This window comes from Thalassophryne amazonica, chromosome 7 (assembly GCF_902500255.1).
Source record: "Thalassophryne amazonica chromosome 7, fThaAma1.1, whole genome shotgun sequence".
In the NCBI taxonomy this organism is placed as follows: Eukaryota; Metazoa; Chordata; class Actinopteri; order Batrachoidiformes; family Batrachoididae; genus Thalassophryne; species Thalassophryne amazonica.
The window spans coordinates 54,205,811-54,223,481 of NC_047109.1; the positions used below are offsets into that span (position 1 = coordinate 54,205,811).

Consider the following 17,671-nt stretch of genomic DNA (forward strand, 5'->3'; position numbering starts at 1 on the left):
CAGTTATTAAAGCAAATTACTTATAAAAATAAGTAATTAACAAATGTTTGACTTACGTGTGCAACAGGACAACAGTAAATGAACAAAGCTCTTTATTAATTTTTAATTAATTTTATTTATGTTTTTTGTCACAACTGTATATGACCTATTTTACATTGACCCCTGTGCTGTCCCCCTGAATATTCCATCAGAATGGACATTGACAAGCAAAACCCTGTTGGATTTGAAAGATTTCTATCCTTCACTCATTCTGGCCCGTCATTGTGAGAGTAAATAAAGTTAGCGATCCGCTAGGGGCACACCTTTTCTACAGCTCGACCCTATCTAGTAAATCTGTGCTTTTAACCTCCATGCGTTTGCCCTGCGTGTTCTTTCCGGTGCTGCCATTAGTAGTACACAGACTGCTTGTCGCCTGCACAGGCTTCACCGTGCTCACACCAGGTGATTTGCCATGCTACCACTGTACTAAATCACCATTCTACTGAGCTTATAAATACCCAGACTGTCCCTCCTTACTCTAAAATCCAACTTGGTTCTAAAGTTTTGATTTTAGATTTAAGGATGTGACCATAGACTGCATATATACTGAACAAACTTTGCATGAAGTCACTCATAGGTTTTTTGTAGTGACCCGGGACAGCCAATATGAAGCCCATATCTGGACATTACCATGTTGGCAGCTGTGGCAGCACTGACTCTGGCTATGTCGCGACAAATCCCTAAAATAGATAAAGAAGTAGATCATGGCTGGATCAGTCTGATGAAAGAAGCCTGAACACCCGCTCTTTTTGAGTCCAAACCAGCTAAGCTAAGAGGCTAACTTTGGTTTGGGTGTTTATTAAATCATATTTTTGGGGACTGTGTGGGTGGTTCTCCTTGTTGTTTGCTTTGGTGTGGGCATTAAAAGGTTCAAGCTGCTTCTTTTCTCACGAATTATGCATTAATGGGTCTTAACAGTTGAAGCTACCAACAGCTGCTGAAAGTGCTAACGCTATTAACAAACAACATTCAGTAAAGCCCCTTTTACACCGGGTCTGCTTCAAGTTGCACATGCTGCCTATCTAGTAACGCAGGTATTAGATAGGCCCCTCCCACACCTGTGTCAGCTGTGCGCAGCGGGGATGGGGGGGTTGAAGCTTGAAGAGGTGAGCGTCCCGAGGAGCTCAGCTCAGCTGCAGCCAGACTGTAAAATGAGCAGGTGTGCACTCTGATTTCTCTTCTAGTTTATATTTCTTCTTGTGCAGCACTGCAGGTCTGCGCTCTGATTTCTGTTATAGTTTATCATTCTACCTGTGACCGCGGAGCTGCACGCGTGAACCGTCTGTGAGTGGACGTGGAGATGAAGAGTTGTACTGGATGTGGACATGTCATGTTTTTGGCAGTCAGTCTGTGAGCAGGACTTATGGACTTTATTTAATACAGTTGTGAGAGAACTTGAGGAGGTGAGTGCGAGGAGCTGCAGCCAGGCTGCACTGAGCATTTTTTTTAATTGTTCAATAAAAAGTTCGACAACAATCCTGCATGATTTATAACTTGCAGCTTGGCGTCGTCATGATGCTGCATGACGCAACTCAAAGCAGGCCTGGTGTGAAAGGGGCTTAAGATGAGGCTTTCACTAAGTGTGACTGTTGCAGCAGGGATGTTAGGACATTTCACCACACGTTACTCCAGGTATTTGTCATAAAATGCTCAAAACAGCTAGTGGCTACATCAAGTGGCCTCTGAGCAACTGACGCTACAGTGCTATGAGGTTGGACTCAGCTCAGTCTCTGTCACTCAAAGGGGCCACCCTCCTCCCCCCCAATTATGCATGCGACTCGTGCGTCTTAAAATGTCTTAAACTAAAAAAATTAGGAGAAAAAAATCACCCCTGGAGGGGGAAAGTAGCTACAACCCCTGGCAAAAATTATGGAATCACCGGCCTCAGAGGATGTTCATTCAGTTGTTTAATTTTGTAGAAAAAAAGCAGATCACAGACATGACACAAAACTAAAGTCATTTCAAATGGCAACTTTCTGGCTTTAAGAAACACTATAAGAAATCAAGAAAAAAATTATTGTGGCAGTCAGTAACGGTTACTTTTTTAGACCAAGCAGAGGAAAAAAATATGGAATCACTCAAATCTGAGGAAAAAATCACCCTGTAAATTTTCATCCCCCAAATTAACACCTGCATCAAATCAGATCTGCTCATTGACATTGACCCTATGTGTCTTTTTGCAAGGAATGTTTTTGCAGTTTTTGCTCTATGGCAAGATGCATTATCATCTTAAAAAATGATTTCATCATCCCCAAACATCCTTTCAATTGTCCAAAATATCAACATAAACTTGTGCATTTATTGATGATGTAATGACAGCCATCTCCCCAGTGCCTTTACCTGACATGCAGCCCCATATCATCAATGACTGTGGAAATTTACATGTTCTCTTCAGGCAGTCATCTTTATAAATCTCATTGGAAAGGCACCAAACAAAAGTTCCAGCATCATCACCTTGCCCAATGCAGATTCGAGATTCATCACTGAATATGACTTTCATCCAGTCATCCACAGTCCACAATTGCTTTTCCTTAGCCCATTGTAACCTTGTTTTTTTCTGTTTAGGTGTTAATGATGCCTTTCGTTTAGCTTTTCTGTATGTAAATCCCATTTCCTTTAGGCGGTTTCTTACAGTTCGGTCACAGACGTTGACTCCAGTTTCCTCCCATTCGTTCCTCATTTGTTTTGTTGTACATTTTTCGATTTTTGAGACATATTGCTTTAAGTTTTCTGTCTTGACGCTTTGATGTCTTCCTTGGTCTACCAGTATGTTTGCCTTTAACAACCTTCCCATGTTGTTTGTATTTGGTCCAGAGTTTAGACACAGCTGACTGTGAACAACCAACATCTTTTGCAACATTGCGTGATGATTTACTCTCTTTTAAGAGTTTGATAATCCTCTCCTTTGTTTCAAATGACATCTCTCATGTTGGAGCCATGATTCATGTCAGTCCACTTGGTGCAACAGCTCTCCAAGGTGTGTTCACTTCTTTTTAGATGCAGACTAATGAGCAGATCTGATATGATGCAGGTGTTAGTTTTGGGGATGAAAATTTACAGGGTGATTCCATAATTTTTTCCTCAGAATTGAGTGATTCCATATTTTTTTCCCTCTGCTTGGTCTAAAAAAGTAACCATTACTGACTGCCACAATCTTTTTTTTCTTGATTTCTTATAGTGTTTCTTAAAGCCAGAAAGTTGCCATTTGAAATGACTTTAGTTTTGTGTCATGTCTGTGATCTGCTTTTTTTCTACAAAATTAAACAACTGAATGAACATCCTCCGAGGCCGGTGATTCCATAATTTTTGCCAGGGGTTGTATAAAGACCAAAGCGTTTTTTTGTACCAGGCTGTACATATGTTTATTTCTGCTCTAAAGTTGGACATTTTAATATGAAGTTGAGTCGGAACCTGAAGTCAGCCTCAACTGGACACTCAAGGAACTTGAATTTTTTTCTTCTTCCATGTGGGCTTCAGCTGAGACCATCAAAGCTTCTGGTTTGGGTGTGACCAATCTTGCGAGAGTCTCGTACTGACTTTTGAACTTTTACAAATGTTTGAAGACATGAAAGTACAAGCATATTAGCTTTACTCAAAAAATGGTTTAGAACTTTAAAACAGGCCATCAAATAGTTCATTGTGCATTTAGATCCATCCAGGGTTCCGTATATCAGTGTAGTTGCATCTTTTCATATCTGTGAATTGTTATACCACAGCTTTTTATCTTAGTTATAAATGCCTTTTTAATTTAACTGTTATGTGTCGGACGCAGCCCGAGAACCGACCAGCGTTTGAAGGACCCAGTATAAAATAAACAGAGCACGGTACAAAGGATAACTGAGTTTAATAAACATAACAGTGATGTGATAAATATACAAACAAATAAGTGCGCGGTCTGGCGAGGTGGTAAACGGTGCGCTTCCAGCAGCACTAACGGTCCGGAGCCAGAACCAGTTCGGAACCAAGGACCCCGCCGACACCCCCCAGGTGGCCGCGACAAACCGAGTCTGTGAATGAAGAAATCATCATGTGAGTTCACACTCCACACACAGAGAGAACGCTCAAAGGTGTACAAACAGCAAGCACTTCCTGGCTTAATTACTAATCAGCTTCCCACCCTGCAGGCATGGAACACCCTGTTCACAAACTCACTGCAGTGGAAGCTGATTAAAGCGACTAACATAACAGCTCAATATAATAAGGTGTGAGGGACACCACATTTGCTGACTGTACAAATGTTAGTCACAAAACCTCACGTACCTCAGGAAGTGTGCTGACGAGCGTGAGACCTCACCCTCTCCTCTTTCACAGACCATGCATCAAACCTGGACGTTCTCTGCATCCACTGATGATGAGATGGCTCTCGGGACGACGATCTCACCCGTCTGGTCACAAGGTCGAGTCTCTGGCAAATACACACTGTGTACTCCAGACTTAAATGCCACCATGTTCCAATCCGTGTAGATGCACCACAGCTGTGAGTCCTGACGAGCCGCACCTGATCAGCCTCAGGTGATCAGGGTGAGGTCCTGGTAACTCAGCCACACAGCCACTCAGTCCCAAATGTGCACCACTTGGAAGGAAATCCAAAACACAGAACAGAAGACAAACAAAAGCCAGCCAGGCACGCCAGCCACAACAGCACCCCACCCTCACGGGAAGCCTCCCGGCGACCACACAAACCTGGCCCAGGAGAAACACCCCCCTCCAGGGACCATGGCTGGAAACCGTATCTGCATTCGTCTTCCAACAGAATCTTCATTTAACAGAACGGTTGATGTCTTCTCCTCTGGCTGCATCTTTGCCTTTGTTTCTGTCAGTCAATTAGCACAGGTGTGGCCAGGAGTTCTTAAACCTGTGCGGTCAGCCTTTGTCCAACCATGTTCACAGTCTGATTAGTCATAAAACAAAAAAGACAAACACAAACAACCAAACCACCCCCCCCCCCCCCCTCCCCAGAGGACCGTCCCATCAAACCCCGGGAAGAGGAGAAAAGAAAAACAACCCAAACTTAAGCTTGCAAATAAAAATGCTAACACCCCCCCCCCCTCCCCAGAGGACCGTTCCATCAAACCCGGGAAGGGGAGAAAAGAAAAACAACCCAAACTTAAGCTTGCAAATAAAAACGCTAACACCCCCCCCCCCGACAACATGTAGGGACCAACACCCCCCAGAGGACATCCCGCCAGCTCCAGGAGTAAAAACCACAGCCGAGGTTCCTCTGGGATCCAAGGTCACCCACGGGGACTCCCAGCGCCTCCCAGAGGACCGTTCCATCAACCCCAGGAGACGCCTCCCCTCATGACCAACGGACCCAGCCCTGGCCGTCTATGGCTAGATGGACCCACAGCCCTTTCTCCCCCAGAGGACACCACAGTCACACCCTGAGGGCGGAAACTGGGGGGAAAAACAAAAGGAAAGAAAAAAAAACAACCCCACCCCCTTGGCGCAGTGGAAACTGGAAGCACGTCCAGCGTCACCAACCATGACTATACCCAGAAGCCAACCGGGAGGAGTGGAACAGCGGTTATGGCAGACGGCACAAAACGGCGCCACTCCTCGGGCTTCCAAACCAGCCACCAGCTGCGGGTATATCCCACTGCCCCAAACCTCAGCCACGCTGATGGCAGACGGCTCAAAGGCGCGCTGAAGCCGGAGGTGGAACAGGGAATCAACAAACAAAAAAAACAACAACACCCCCCCCCCCCCCCCCCCCCCCCCCCCCCCCCCAGGTGCAGAGGTTACCTGGGAAACGCCCAGCATAACCAAACTGCACCACTCCAGCAACGCCGACACGTACGGCTCACCCGGCTGGAGTCAGAGGAGAAGAGAGGGCCATAACAAAAAACAAAACAAAAAAAAGAAAAAAGAAAAAAAACAACCCAATTACCCCCCATCACCCCCAGGGGACCGTCCCATCAAACCCTGGGGAGGTGAAACTAAAGAAATAAAAGAAAGACTAACAGACTAACATAAAGTGGCTTGGGTCCTTATTTGTTCCAAACAGACTGCAGGGTCACGACCCCAGAACACTAAATAGTGTAAACAAAATCCCACACAAAAAAACAACTCAAAAAACACCCACAGAAAATGAACCAACACAAAACTAATAAGTGTTTTATACCGTCAAGCTCAAACAAATGGAACACACCTGTTCCAACTTAAGAGCTTAACGGTAATGTGACTCAGTCACCAACAGAGGGAGCTAGAGTGCTAAAAATGAAAAACCCCCTTTGGTGACAGAGAAAACAAACTCATGCTGCCTTTCCTGTGAGCAGCTCTGTGTAACACACAACCAAAATGTGTTTCAACTAATAAGCCGGAGCTGTCACAACAGACGCAGTAGTTATCTTCATCCGGGGAAACGGGGCTACAACTGTAACACGGGAAGCTCAGCGACCCGTGCCACAGAGCTCCGCCGTGCGCGTTCACCCATTACAGACACACTCTTGCAGCTCCCGTTTAAACCTCTTATCCGGTCGGAGCGTGACGCGAAGCCGTCGCCAGTCACACTCCACCACGACCCACGGATAAGGCACAAACACAGGAAACACGGCTGCAAGAGAGCTCAAATCAGTATTCAGTAATGGGTTCTCAAACACGCACCATCCGGGCGGAGAGCACCCGCAACTGATCCGGATAACTTCTGAACGTCTGCTGCCGCCTTCCCGGCGCATTACCGTCTCTGCTACCGCTGGGTCCGTGATGTATGGCCAGAGACTACTGTTATGTGTCGGACGCAGCCCGGAGAACCGACCAGCGTTTGAAGGACCCAGTATAAAATAAGCAGAGCATGGTACAAAGGATAACTGAGTTTAATAAACATAACAGTGATGTGATAAATATACAAACAAATAAGTGCGTGGTCTGGCGAGGTGGTAAACGGTGCGCTTCCAGCAGCACTAACGGTCCGGAGCCAGAACCAGTTCGGACCCAAGGACCCCGCCGACACCCCCCAGGTGGCCGCGACAAACCGAGTCTGTGAATGAAGAAATCATCATGTGAGTTCACACTCCACACACAGAGAGAACGCTCAAAGGTGTACAAACAGCAAGCACTTCCTGGCTTAATTACTAATCAGCTTCCCACCCTGCAGGCATGGAACACCCTGTTCACAAACTCACTGCAGTGGAAGCTGATTAATGCGACTAACATAACAGCTCAATATAATAAGGTGTGAGGGACACCACATTTGCTGACTGTACAAATGTTAGTCACAAAACCTCACGTACCTCAGGAAGTGTGCTGACGAGCGTGAGACCTCACCCTCTCCTCTTTCACAGACCATGCATCAAACCTGGACGTTCTCTGCATCCACTGATGATGAGATGGCTCTCGAGACGACAATCTCACCCGTCTGGTCACAAGGTCGAGTCTCTGGCAAATACACACTGTGTACTCCAGACTTAAATGCCACCATGTTCCAATCCGTGTAGATGCACCACAGCTGTGAGTCCTGACGAGCTGCACCTGATCAGCCTCAGGTGATCAGGGTGAGGTCCTGGTAACTCAGCCACACAGCCACTCAGTCCCAAATGCGCACCACCTGGAAGGAAAACCAAAAGACAGAAACAGAAGACAAACAAAAGCCAGCCAGGCACGCCAGCCACAACATTAACCAGTTTTTTTAATTCCTGCATTAATATCCGGTGAGACTACTGCTGTTTTTCTCTATGCATGCCATGCATACACAGAAGCTGCCCTCTACAACCTGATCTGTCAGCCGCTGAGCCGCTCCACTGGAGCAGTTGGGGATTAAGAGTCTTGCTCAAAGGAACCCCAGTGAAAGTAATTAGTGCTAGGAAGCTGCTAATGTTTCACTTTCTCAAGCATGATTTATCCTTCCATTCCAGGGTTTCAAACAAGCAACTCTCAAATGTTTCGGCTACCACTGTCCCAGCTTCATTAAATTCTCTTTTACCGTTTAGTTAAATAATAAGGTTCATTAAGTAGATTTGTTTGCAGGAAATGTATAGACGCTTTGAGAAAGTGTCCTTAGCCATCTCCTGCAGCATTCTGCTTTCATCTTAGTAGTAATGGCTCATTTTGTGAGCTAGTAACAAAAATATATCCTCTGTCTTTGTACGAACTGAACCAACTGTTTCTCAGCAGCCACATTTCTATGAGAGCCCGAACTATATGGATTTTGAGGGGCTGATACCGATATTAAGGAGTATAAAAATTTATGACACAGATATATTTGCTGAAATATACATAAAAATGTCAATGATTCTTAACATTTTATTGTCAAGCCTTATGCCCCATGTTCAAAAGTAGAGCTCCAGGCCTGATGCGTCATTGCATGCGTCATGAATCTCATCTCCAGCAGCAGTCCAGGAGTGTTTCACAGCATGGATGTGGACCCATACTGCAGCCTGCGGTTAAAATCCTGTCACCCAAAATAAAAAATTAATCCCATGCCAGCGCTGTGTGCGTAAGTGCTGTGACAGTTAGAAGACACCTGTGTGAAGCTAATTTATTTGCAAGAATCCCCCGCAAAGTCCCTCTGTTAAATAAAAGACATGTGCAGAAGATGTTACAATTTGCCAAAGAAACACATCAACTGCCTAAAGAGAAATGGAGGAATATTTTGTGGACTGATAAGAGTAAAATTGTTCTTTTGGGTCAAGGGCTGCAGACAGTTTGTGAGACGACCCCCAAACTCTTAATTCAAGCCACAGTTTCACAGTGAAGACAAGTGAAGCATGGTGGTGCAAGCGTCATGATATGGGCATGTTTCTCTACTATGGTGTTGCGCCTACATATCGCATACCAGGTATCATGATCAGTTTGGATATGTCAAAATACTTGAAGAGGTCATGTTGCCTTATGCTGAGAGGACATGCCCTTGAAATGGGTGTTTCAACAAGACAATGACCCCAAGTACACTAGTAAACAAGCACAATCTTGGTTCCAAACCACAAAATGAATGCCTCACAGATGTGAAGAAATCATGAAAAACTGTGGTTATACAACTAAATAAAAGCACCTTGAACATAATAGTTTTGTGTTTGTAGCGTCAACAGCAGATGCTACTATTATTGTGAACACCCCCTTTTCTATTTTTTTTTTTTACTAATAGCCCAATTTCATAGCCTTAAGAGTGTGCATATCATGAATGCTTGGTCTTGTTGGATTTTGTGAGAATCTACTGAATCTACTGGTACCTTGTTTCCCATGTAACAATAAGAAATATACTCAAAACCTGGATTAATCTTTTGTCACATAGCACTACTATTATTCTGAACACTACGTACATGGCTTTGGATGCCATCGTGCAGGTATGGACGAGGTACTCCGGATGCATCTGACACAGCTGACCACGCCTCTTTTCCTCCCGACTGTCAGTGTCGAGGACCAAAATGATGACATGTTTCACCTAGCTGTGGCAGATAAATGACTACTTTCAAGAAGTGTGGGACAGACCGGTGTCTGCCCGGGTGGCTCCAATGAGTGGTGTGAGAGGAAAATGGGCAGTACTGTTGCATGCGCCTAAACCTGTCCTAAAAATTACCTTCATTCTTGAGGAAATTACCACTCAGTGTGTTTTCTGTATTTGGACAGCATAATTGTTCTTTTGTAAAGGTCAATATAAGAGAATGTTGAAAAATCATAGTGACTATCTGCAGTATCTCTCAAGTCATATTGACATAATGCAAAATAGAAGTGCAGTGTATGTTGGAAATAATTAACACCAAAGTCCAAAAAATCTGTGCACGAGCCAAGTATGAAAAATTCATCTTGTTAACAAGTATACTATGACAAAACTCTTCCCACTGATTAGTTTAACTGAACTCTAGAGGAAATTCCTTGACCTAGAAATGTTGTTGTTTCTATTCACTGACTTGTGTGAAGCCATCTGGCCGTAAAATTGTTGATTTAATGTTGTAACGGGGGTGAAGACAGACGGTACAATCACAGAAAGTATTCACAGCATATCAGTTTTTTCCAACATTTTGTTATGTTACAGCCTTATTTCAAAATGGATGATATTTTTTTCCTCAAAATTCTACACACAATACCCTATAATGACAGTGTGAAAAAAGTTTTTTTTTTTTTTTTTTTTTAGATTTTTGCAAATTTATTAAAAGAAAGAAAGAAAGGAATCACCTGTACGTAAGTATTCACAGCTTTTGATGTGAAGCTCAAAAATTGAGCTCAGGTGCATCCTGTTTCCATTCATTATGCTTGAGATGTTTCTACAGTTTAGTTGGAGTCCACCTGGGGTAAATTCAGCTGAGTGGGCATGATTTGGAAAGACACACCCCTGTCTGCATATAAGGTCCACAGTTGACAGTGCACGTCAGAGCACACACCAAGCATGAAGTCAAAGTAATTGTCTGTAGACCTCTGAGACAAGATTGTCTTGAGGCACAAATCTGGGGAAGGGTACAGAAACAATTTCTGCTGCTTTGAAGCAGATACATGGCAGTGAGCACAGTGGCCTCCATCATCTGTAAATGGAGCAACCACCAGAACTCTCTTAGAGCTGGCCGCCCCGTCTGAAACTGAATGGGGGAGAATGGCCTTAGTCAGGGAGGTGACAAGAACCCGATGGTCACTCTGTCAGTGTCCAAGAAGAAGAAGAAGAAGAAGAAGAAGAAGAACAGCCTTGATTGTCATTGTACATATATACAACAGAATTGTCCTGTCCTAATTACAGTTAGATAATCCAACCACTAGGAGCAGTGGGCCGCCACAGTCCAGTGCCCAGTGACCAACTCCAGATGTAGAGACGCTACCTTGGTCAGGGGCAGAGAAAGGAGCAGACTTTAAATAGCATGTTTTTGGATTCTGGAAGAAACCGAAGTGCTCGGAGGAAACCCATGCAGGACACATGTAGAACATGCAAACGCCACACAGAAAGGCCGGGAATCGATCCCACGACCTTCTTGCTGTGAGGCACCAGTGCTACACACTAAGCTACTGTGCCACCAGCATTCCTCTGTGGAGAGAGGAGAACCTTCCAGAAGGACACCCATCTCCACCAATCAGGTCTGTATGGTAGAGTGGCCAGACGGAAGCCACCTTAGTAAAATGCAAATGGCAGCCTGCCTGGAGTTTGCAAAAAGGCACCTTGAAGGACTGTGACCATGAGAAAACAAATTCTCTGGGCTGATGAGACAAAAATCTGAACTCTTTGGCATGAATGCCAGCGTCATGTTTGGCGGAAACCAGGCACTGCCCCTACAATGAAGCATGGTGGTGGCAGGATCATGCTGTGGAGATGTTTTTCAATGGCAGGAACTAGGAGACTAGTCAGGATTGAGGGAAAGACTAATGCAGCAATGTACAGAGACATCCTGCATGAAAAGCTGTTCCAGAGCGCTCTTGACCTCAGACTGAGGTTACGTTCTTCTTTCAGCAGGACAGTAACCGTAAGCACACAGCTAAGATATCAAAGGAGTGGCTTCAGGACAACTCTGTGAATGTCCTTGATTGGTCCCAGCCAGAGTCCAGATCTGAATCTGATTGAACATCTCTCAGCGATCTGAAAATGGCTGTGAACTGACACTCTCCATCCACCTGAGGAGCTTGAGAGGTGCTGCAAAGAGGAATGGGCAAAACTGCCAAGATAGATGCACCAAGCTTGTGGCATCATATCAAGAAGACTTGAGGCTGTAAATGCTGCCAAACGTGCATCAACAAAGTATTGAGCAAAGGGTGGGAATACTTACGTAAATGTGATTATTTTAGTTTTTTATTTTTAATAAATTTGCAAAAAATAAAAACAAAAACCTTTTCATGTTTTCATTATGGGGAGTTTAGTAGAATTTTGAGAGGAAAAATGAATTTACTCAATTTTAGAATAAAGTTGTAACATAACAAAATGTAGAAACCAATGAAGTGCTCTGAATACTTTTAGGATGCACCGTATATTACTGGCAGTTATAGCAGTTTACTTTTCATTTGTAGTATGTAGAAGCTTGACCTTTTTTTATTTTCATTGTAATGTTTTTGAAAAATAGCTATAATTTGCTCTGATTTATCCAGTCTTCTGTTTACAGCTATCAATAAATAAGTTTGGAAGTTTGTGCCTTTTAAAATGTGGTACCTCTGATCACTACGAGAAACTCCATTCAAGCTGTTTTAAAGCTACAAGCATGTAAGATTTAGTGTCATCTAGTGGTGAGGTTTCCAGACCGCATTATGCCGACACCGGCCACAGTTTTGTTTCCCTTCATATATTCCCTTGCCTTCTCATGGATAAGCATGAGCCTCCAGGTTATGAGAAAAATGAGGGTTATCAAACTGTTATCCTACAGTAGCAACCAGTAGACAGTGTAAGGGGAGCAACCACTGATTCATCTCTTTGTTCTTCAGTCTTCCAGCCGCACTGTAAATATGAAGAACAAGTTTGTATGTTCCCATTTGGGGTACAGTATCAACATGGCAGCCTCTATGAGGGGGCTGCTCTCGTGTAGATATGAAGACCTCATTCTAAACTCTTGAAAACACATCAGATCTTTTTTTGCATGTTATTATACACTAATGAAAAGATTGTTTATGAATGCTTTATTCTATTTCTGCCAATAAAACACTATCAGGCTTGAAAGGCAGGACAGGCTGGACACAAATGCACAAACGCAGGTACACAGCTCTGTGGAGGAAAAATGTTTACTTGGTAAACAGGCTTAGGTCGGTACACGGATAAGCAGTCCAAACAAAGCAACAGGATCCAGAAACATCAGGCAAAAAGCGTGGTCAAAAGTGCAAGCAGGTAGGTCATCATAAACCAATGAGGCACAAAAAGCAAAGCAAGAGTACATGAACAGAGGCTGGTAGAAGGCACAAGGCACATACGAACTGGCAAAGGACAGATTCAAACCGAGCAGCTTATAAAGCACCCAAGTGATTAACCCCAATACAAAACAGGTGTGTAGGAAACACCCAGAACCGGGGTGTGGCCAGATGGACGGATACCCACCACCAAGAACCAAGAGAAAAAGGCAAGAGACAACAGATAGAGTAAACCCAAGCATAAAAGCAGAAAAGAGACAAACCAAACACCAAAACCACCCCCCACGACCCAGGAGCCTGACAAACACCACTAAATCCTTAAAGTGAATGGAAAAACCCTTCAATTGCCCTTTCCTTGACAAAGATGAAAGCATCAGCAGAGTTCTGATTTAACAGGGTCCAGATTAAATTATCTAAGTGCACGTAAACCCGACTGTTTAGGATGACATGACACACGGATGATTCCACCCAATCTAGAGTTAATGGAAAACACATCAATCACTAAGAAGCCTGGCTCTTTCACATATTCACCCCCCCCCCCCCCCCCCTTATTTATTTATTTATTTATTTTTCAGTGTTGAGTGGTGATTACACCATAGACAAATCACAGGGTCGCTATAAGGAGACAGTTTTACCATGGGATCAGGCACCTCTAATCAGGGGCCATGCATTGCTGGAGCAGTTATTCCTGACGTTTATCTCGAGTGTGTTTTCTTTGCCAGCATGCATTTGAGAGCCGTATCACCTCCTCCGTGCTGAATCCTTTGGCATGGTGGGGCCTCTTTATTGACACCTTTGTTGAGCGCTGCAATTTGTGGGTCTGTAATCAGCCCAGTCTGACACTTTCATGCTCCTGTCACGAAATGAGTCACATTTTGTGACGCTTTTTAAATTTTTTTTAAATTTATTTTACCGTTCTAATCCTACCACTTCCCCTAATCCTAACCATAATCCTCCCAGAACGCCACCCCCCCTCCACCGGGTTCACCACACATTTCATGCTCCCATGACAAAATGAATTCGTGATAGCGTCACGAAAATGCGTCGCTTTTCATGATGGTATCACGAACCATAGATTACATTTGTGAAGCCATCATGAAATGGCATGAGACTGGGTTGTCTGTAATCTATCTGACGGAGCGCTGACAGATCCTTATAGCCGCTCTTGCCTCATCGGCTCGCTGTAATTATGTCATTGGCTTGCCATAATGACCTGTGATTGGCTGCTGGCGGGGATGTTGGGATCACTTTGGTTTCTGTGTTTTTGTGTCTCCCTCTGTGGATGCTGGGTTTGCTTCCTGTGAAAGGAATTGTGCTCATAATAGTTTGCCTTTTCTTTCTCTGTCTTCTCAGTTTTCCCCCCCTTCACATTTGAATCTCCTTGTCTGTTTCACTCTGCCAACTCGTTCCATTTGTCCAAACTTTTCTTGCCCTTTTCTGTTTTCTTTCCGCTTCTCTTATTCTTTGTCATCTTTCCTCCAGCTTGTCTTTTTCTCTTTACATTTGTATTGGCCTTTTGTTGCTCCCTCCTACATTGAAGTCATTTTCTTCACTTTATCCTTTCTTCAATTTTTTTAATTCTTATTTTTCCACTCATATGCCATCTGTCCCCCCACACTTCTTTGTTTCTATGTCACTTTGTTTTTCAGCTCTTAGTGGTGCAGCTTACCTAAATTTCCATAACAAGTGTTCATTCAGATGTGGAGGCATCCTGGAGCTAACCTCTAAAATGTTCCAATCAAATTGAAAGGTACACCATATTATTTGTCGGCTTATAAAGATTCCAAAAAGGCATCGTTTGAACTGGTGACAAAGGTCAATTTCAGTTTGTACAGGGGTCAAAAGTGGTGCAAATTATTGGTTGAATTAATAGGGTTTTAAAAAGGAATACTTTGCACCATCTGTCATGCTTAGTTATCATATTATGGGGTAGCATATGTCATATGTTACAGAATCCAATGGAATTTGTTTGACCTTGACTTTGGAGATCAAGCATTCAACACACAAAACTATCCATTTATTTTTTTCTGTTAGCTCAACCAATAATTTGCATAAATGTATTACCAAAATTGGCGCAACTTTAACTTTTGTCCCTTGTACAAACTGAAATTGACCTTTGTCATCGGTTTTTGCTGTTTTTACCCTGTAACTCCATAACATTATTCAAGGATAGTCCAAACTATACATTTTTGGAATCATTATGATCACACACTAATATGTATACCTTTCAATATGATTGGAGCACTTTTAAATTTTGACCCCTGTGTAATTCTTCATTGACCCCTGTAAGTCATTAGCGGTCACCTCCAGGATGCCTCCACATCTGAAAATAAGCATTAGTTAATTTTAGAATATGTGTGCCGAATGTCACGCTTTAGTCACAAAAATGCACATCTCGTCTCTCAGCTTTTGCGTCCCTTCTGTTCACCATCATCTCTCTCGTCCATGGTTACATATCTAACAATATGTAGGACTGCTTTTTTGCATTTGCGCAATATCTCTAAAATTAGAAAGGTCTTGTCTCAGAGTGATGCTGAAAAACTAATTCATGCATTTATTTCCTCTAGGCTGGACTATTGTAATTCTTATTATCAGGTGTCCTAAAAGTTCCCTGAAAAGCCTTCAGTTAATTCAAAATGCTGCAGCTAGAGTACTGACGGGGACTAGAAGGAGAAGAGCATATTTCCACCCATATTGGCTTCTCTTCATTGGCTTCCTGTTAATTCCAGAATAGAATTTAAAATTCTTCTTCTTACTTATAAGGTTTTGAATAATCAGGTCCCATCTTATCTTAGGGACTCATAGTACCATATCACCCCAATAGAACGCTTCGCTCTCAGACTGCAGCTTACTTGTAGTTCCTAGGGTTGTAAGAGTAGAATGGAGGCAGAGCCTTCAGCTTTCAGGCTCCTCTCCTGTGGAACCAGCTCCCAATTCGGATTAGGGAGACAGACACCCTCTCTACTTTTAAGATTAAGCTTAAAACTTTCCTTTTTGAAAAAGCTTATAGTTAGGGCTGGATCGGGTGACCCTGAACCATCCCTTAGTTATGCTGCTATAGACTTAGACTGCTGGGGGTTTCCCATGATGCACCCAGTGTTTCTTTTTATTCACCTCTTTTTTGCTCTGCCACACTCTGCTTTTAATCATTGGTGATTGATCTCTGCTCCCTTCCACAGCATGTCTTTTCCTGATTTCTCTCCCCTCAGCCCCAACCAGTCCCAGCAGAAGACTGCCCCTCCCTGAGCCTGGTTCTGCTGGAGGTTTCTTCCTGTTAAAAGGGAGTTTTCCTTCCCACTGTCGCCAAGTGCTTGCTCATAGGGGGTCGTTTTGACCGTTAGGGTTTTTTCTGTAATTATTGTATGGCTTTTGTCTTACAATATAAAGCGCCTTGGGGCGGACTGTGTTGTTGATTTGGCGCTATATAAATAAAATTGATTTGATTTGATTGACTTTGATATCTATTTTCACCCTGAATCACCTCAGTGTGTTTCAGTTTCTTAAAGTCGACCAATCTGTCTGTCACAGCATTGATCAAAAACACTGATACACGATTTAATCTGTCCTTCCAGTGTGACCCGGGCGAAGCTACCAAGTTACTGTATGACCTTCTCTACAATGAGCCCATCAAGATCGTCCTGATGCCTGGCTGCAGCGGCGTCTCCACACTTGTGGCCGAAGCTGCTCGTATGTGGAACCTCATAGTGGTGAGTGTTTTATTTTTATTTTATTTAGCATGCTAACCAAATAAGGCGTTTGCGTATACACTTACCAGCCACTTTATTAGGTACTCCTGTTTAACTGAACATTAAAACAAATATTCTATTCAGCCAATCCTGTGCTAAACACTAAATGCATTTAGGGCATGTATATGTGTTCAAAATGATCTGCTGAAGTTCAAACTCAGATCAGAATGTTTAAATGAGTTGAACAGGACAGGGACAGTGGTACCGGATGGTCTGATTTGAGTTTTTCAGAAACTGCTGACCTACTAGGATTTTATGCATAGCCGTCTCTAGGGGGACTATATAGAATGGCCTGAAAAAGAGAGGAAAAAAGATAGCCAGTGAGCTGTGTTCTCTGGGTGAAAGTACCTTGTTATCCCTCCGATATGAAATATAGCGACTATATAGGGAATATAGCAATCAGTATGTCCGTCTGTCCATTCGTCCATCCATTTGTTGTTGCTTGTTAGCGTGATTCAAGAACCAGTTGACCAATTTCAATCATATTTAATATAAGGATGTACATGGACGATCGCCAGACACCAGTCGATTACAGTGACCTTGAGGTCAATTTCAAGGTCACAGAGACATATTCAAGACATTGTCATTGCAATAAATGCATAATGTGTGTGAAAGTGTAGTGACACGGACCCACAACAGGGGGCACAAATGAACGGTCAATAGATGAGCCAAAAATTAACAATTTAATGTTGTGAAGGAGCACAACGAACATACAGACAATCTCAGAATATGATTACAGTCAATCCACAAAGGTGACGTGTGGGCAGGCTCGAGGATAGAAGACGTCTGTCCTGAGAAGAGCCAGAACCACACGATTTCCGCTGCCACTGAACCTGGTGAATACTGGAGCCGCCAAGTCCCGAATTCCCAGGTGATCACCGTCCCCGACTGTCGGATCTGGTACTGCTGGCGAGAACAAAGACAGTCAAGTGTGGGTGTGTGTACACCCCGTAACAACAACAGTGGGAATGCACCTCCACCTCTCACTCATATATTGCAGAGTACCGCAGTGATTCCTCAGGGGAAAAGAGTGCCGTCCAGCACTCTCTCAGCTTCCACCGACAGAGGTACCGGTACTCCTGCAAAACTCACAATATACAAATTATATTGTACCACAGAAACGGCAGAGGATATTACCTCCAATG

At 43.6% G+C, this 17,671-nt stretch overlaps 1 protein-coding gene across 1 annotated transcript in view; it reads left to right on the forward strand.

Moving 5' to 3' along the window:
* The window catches only part of gabbr1a (gamma-aminobutyric acid (GABA) B receptor, 1a), a 442,232-nt gene that overhangs the window by 159,245 nt on the left and 265,316 nt on the right, over positions 1-17,671 (forward strand). Inside the window, exon 8 of the mRNA XM_034174198.1 lies at positions 16,353-16,487. Coding sequence (XP_034030089.1) covers positions 16,353-16,487 — 135 coding nt within the window. The remainder of the gene's footprint in view (positions 1-16,352; positions 16,488-17,671) is intronic.